Here is a 3,783-nt window from a genome sequence, read left to right as displayed (position 1 = left end):
GGGGTTCTTGGGGGGGGGGGGGTGGTGGAGAAGCAGGCAGCCAGGAGACTGCAGTTGTGACAGACAAGCGCAGCTCCAACGAAGCTCATACATACCTCATACATACCTAACCTACCTAACCTACATACCCCAACCGGGGTTATCCATGGAAAAAAAAAAAAAATCACAGCCAGGACCAGTAGGGAACCGACGATCAGAACCACAGGTCGCAGCAGATCCACTGTGGCGGTCTGCATGCGCTCGTCAGCCACGCAGGGAAAACAAGGATCTACAATTATCAAGCATGTCGCCCTGGTGACACTTGCTATAAAAGAAACAGCGAACAAAAATGGAGGAAAAGAAAAAAATTCTCCAGAGAAAAATTTAGCTCCTTACTTTTGATACTAGGCAAAAAACTGGAGATTTGTCAGCAGGTTGGGGGTTTGGCCACCAGCATGGGCCACCCCTAGGCTGGCTTTGTCTTTTATGTGCCCAGCATCCTACTCGTGCAGGTGGCGATATACCCTACCATACAAGATCTACGATCTGTTGCCCTGTGTCCTTCAATGGAGAGAGAAATTAATGTTTCAACCTTACTAAGGACAGAAAAAGTAATTAATTGCGAATCAGAAATGAGTAATAAATCTGGGATCACTAACACCAAAGTAGGTACACGAATGCTAGAAGTCTAGCAAACAAACTAGAGGAGCTTGAACTTATGCCCCTCGAAGAGGACTTTGACATAGTGGGCATAAACAAAACTTGCTCAAATGACTGAGCAACTAATGTACAAGGGTACAACCTGTTGAGGGACAGGGTTACGAGAAGGGGGGTTGGGGTATGCATGCATGTGAAAAACAACTTAACTGTACACATACGAGATGACATTACGACAGAGTAGTGATTGGGATTGAGTGGTGAGACTGAATCTTGTGGTAAACTTATCATGGGTGTGTGTTCTATAGGAGACATAGGAGGGGGCCCACCTGCACTCCCAAATACAAATAGCTGGGAAGCCAGGAAAGGTTATAATGGGTGATTTCAATTATCCGGACATTGATTGGGCAGATGTAACCACACATTCTATAAAGGCTGGCCATTTTCTAAACCTGTTGTGGGACAATTTCATGGACCAGATGGTTATGGCCGCGACCAGGAAGAATGCAATTCTGGATCTATCACTAATAGTGCAGACCTAGTTGAAGACATGCGATTAAGGATACACTGGGCAATAGTGATCACAGGGTGATTACCTTTAATGTTGGGTACATAAAAGAGAACTGTGTTTGACAAGACCACTAAAATTTAAAAAAAGGCAAACTTCGATAAGTTGCGGCATAGAGTGAAGAAGAGTGAAGAAGAGTGAAGAAGAGTGAAGAAGAGTAATGGTATTGTTTTAAGAAAACCTTGCATAACGCTATTGCCAAGTGCATACCATTGGGGAACAAAAATAAAAGATCAAGAGCAAAGCCTGCATGGCTAAAGAAAAATGTAAGACAACACATCAAAGACAAGAAGCTGGCATTTATAAAATAGAAGATGAAGGGGACTGCTTTGGCATTCTAGAGCTAAAAGGAATGTAATAAGAGATGCAAACACGAAATCCGGGCAGCTAAAATAAATTACGAAAAACATAAAATCGCCAACAGTTAGTAAGAAAAAAAAAAAACTCCAAAAATTCTTCCAATATATTAACAGTAAAAATAAAAAGCTAAGGACAGAGCAGGTAGGCCCAATAAAAGATGAGAACGGGAGATTAATCACAAATGATCGGGAGAGGGCTGGAGGTATTCATTTTTCTCCTCAGCATACACGCTAGAAAAAGACAGGTTTAATAGAGATAAGAATGTGAGCTACTTGGGGCGTAAGATACTGCAATGGTTGACAGTAGCCGGGTTCAACACAGACTAGAAAAACTTAATGCAAATAAAATCACTAGGACCAGATGGAGTACTTAAAAATGCTCGGCCAGACTATAGCAAGACCGTTAATCCTCATCTTCAAGGACTCTTTAATGACTGGAAGTGATTGGCGTAAGGGAATGTACTGTAGACAAAGCAATAATTTTGCCACTTTATAGATCACTGGTTCGGCCACATCTTGAGTATGCGGTTCAATTTTGGTCACCAATCCACAGGAAAGGTGTCCTGGAGCTGGAGAGAGTTCAGAAAAGAGCAACTAAGCTAATTAAGGGGCTGGAGGATCAAGGCAATGAGACAAGGTTATAAAATTTAAACTTGTTCACACTCGAGGTGAAGAGATTAAGAGGGGACATGATTCTGATGTACAAAAATGTTTGGTGGTGATGGTAACTTGTGCACTAAACTTTTTACTGTAATCTCCCTAAAACAATGCTAGAGGCCACCACCTAAAATTGGTGGAGAAAACTGTAAAGCGCAAAAGGGCGTAGGGGTTTCTTTTCAGTTAGAACAGTAATATTTTGGAACTCTGCTGATACCACTGCTTGTGGCAGAGAACATTGAATCATTCAAAAAATCAATTAGATAGCGTCCTAAGAGACCATAATAAACTCTTATACACAAGCAAACACACACAACTCACACAAAAAGATAGAACTTGATGGACCTGTGTCTTTTTTCAACCTCACATACCATGTAAAACTCTGTATTTACTGCATTTAAATATGAAGTCATCAAAAGCAAATTAAGACGATTAAACACACAATCGTTTCCAGGATAATACATGCCGCATCTCAGCAGAACAGTGAGTACACCGGGGATTTTTATTTTCTTGTTAGATGAGAGTTCCGATTAGTTGAAAACTGGATAACTGAAGTTACTGTACATCAGTTTTAAAAATACCTGTTCTCCAAATGCACAAAAAGCAGGCTCATCACAAATAGGCAAATATCTTTGGTATTTACTCAGAGGGCAAACTGAAACAGCCATAACTGAGGCAGGTACGGAGTTTGTAGGATTTAGTAAGGCAACATTTTGTATTATATTTAGAAACTCTGTGGCTTTCAAAATGGAAATAAACATATGCAGTACCATTGGCAGCTTCTCCGCTAGTATTTTGGCAACAGCTAGAGTGTTTTCAACAATATCTTCCACTTTGATTCCTGTGTGACCCACACGTATTGTGCTGTAAAGTATTAAGACAACATAATTTCATTAGTAAATAGCATTTTTAGCATTTTAGCTGAATTTGAATTTCTAATTGTATATCACTTACTAGCAACATCCTCTGTTAGTAATATGAAGTTGAGTTCCCTGGATGAACCGATTCAGTTCAGAAGCTAAGTGTTTAGCCTTCAAATTCACAGACTGAGGCTCTCTGTAGAAAAATAAAAAAAAGGTTTAAATTTTCAAAACTGTTTTGGCAAACAAAAAAAACTGCAGGCAGAAAAGATAAAGAGCCCTGCCCAAATAGGAAAGGAACCTGGGCTAAAGTCAAAAAGAATAGTCACCTCCATGGGTGCTATAGTCGCCCGTAAGATCAATAAAACTAATAGGGTAATGCAGCCAGGAAGCCACCAAAAGATTCTGCTATCAGACAAGCAAAGTCTTCCTACTTTCAAGCCAGGGGAGCTTTGGGGAAGGGGAGGGTTCACCACTTGACCTCAGTCTAGCACACAAAAACTTAAACACAAGAACTTAAAAGATTAGGGCCTCTATTGCTTGTAGGGCTGCAACAACTAATTGATACAGTTGATGCCAACAATTCTCCTCGAGTAGCTGATTCCGACCACACCGTTCTCCCTGCTGCAGCAGTTTGTGTCCCATTGAATCCAAGCCGGTGTTGGCAATGAAACAATTAAAACAAATTGTATAGAATATATAT

At 40.6% G+C, this 3,783-nt stretch overlaps 1 protein-coding gene across 1 annotated transcript in view; it reads right to left on the bottom strand.

Annotated features, from left to right (window-relative positions):
* The window catches only part of RSL1D1 (ribosomal L1 domain containing 1), a gene marked incomplete at its 3' end in the record, with an annotated part of 90,664 nt that overhangs the window by 17,988 nt on the left and 68,893 nt on the right, over positions 1–3,783 (bottom strand). Inside the window, exons 8-9 of the mRNA XM_018574280.1 lie at positions 3,175–3,276; positions 2,991–3,084 (exon numbers count right to left, since the gene is read on the bottom strand). Coding sequence (XP_018429782.1) covers positions 2,991–3,084; positions 3,175–3,276 — 196 coding nt within the window. The remainder of the gene's footprint in view (positions 1–2,990; positions 3,085–3,174; positions 3,277–3,783) is intronic.

The sequence above is a fragment of the Nanorana parkeri genome, unplaced genomic scaffold, assembly GCF_000935625.1.
Source record: "Nanorana parkeri isolate BGI_ZX_2015 unplaced genomic scaffold, ASM93562v1 scaffold2857, whole genome shotgun sequence".
Lineage (NCBI taxonomy): Eukaryota > Metazoa > Chordata > Amphibia > Anura > Dicroglossidae > Nanorana > Nanorana parkeri.
The sequence above is the reverse complement of the archived record's forward strand: the minus strand, read 5'-3'. Positions and strand labels throughout refer to the sequence as shown.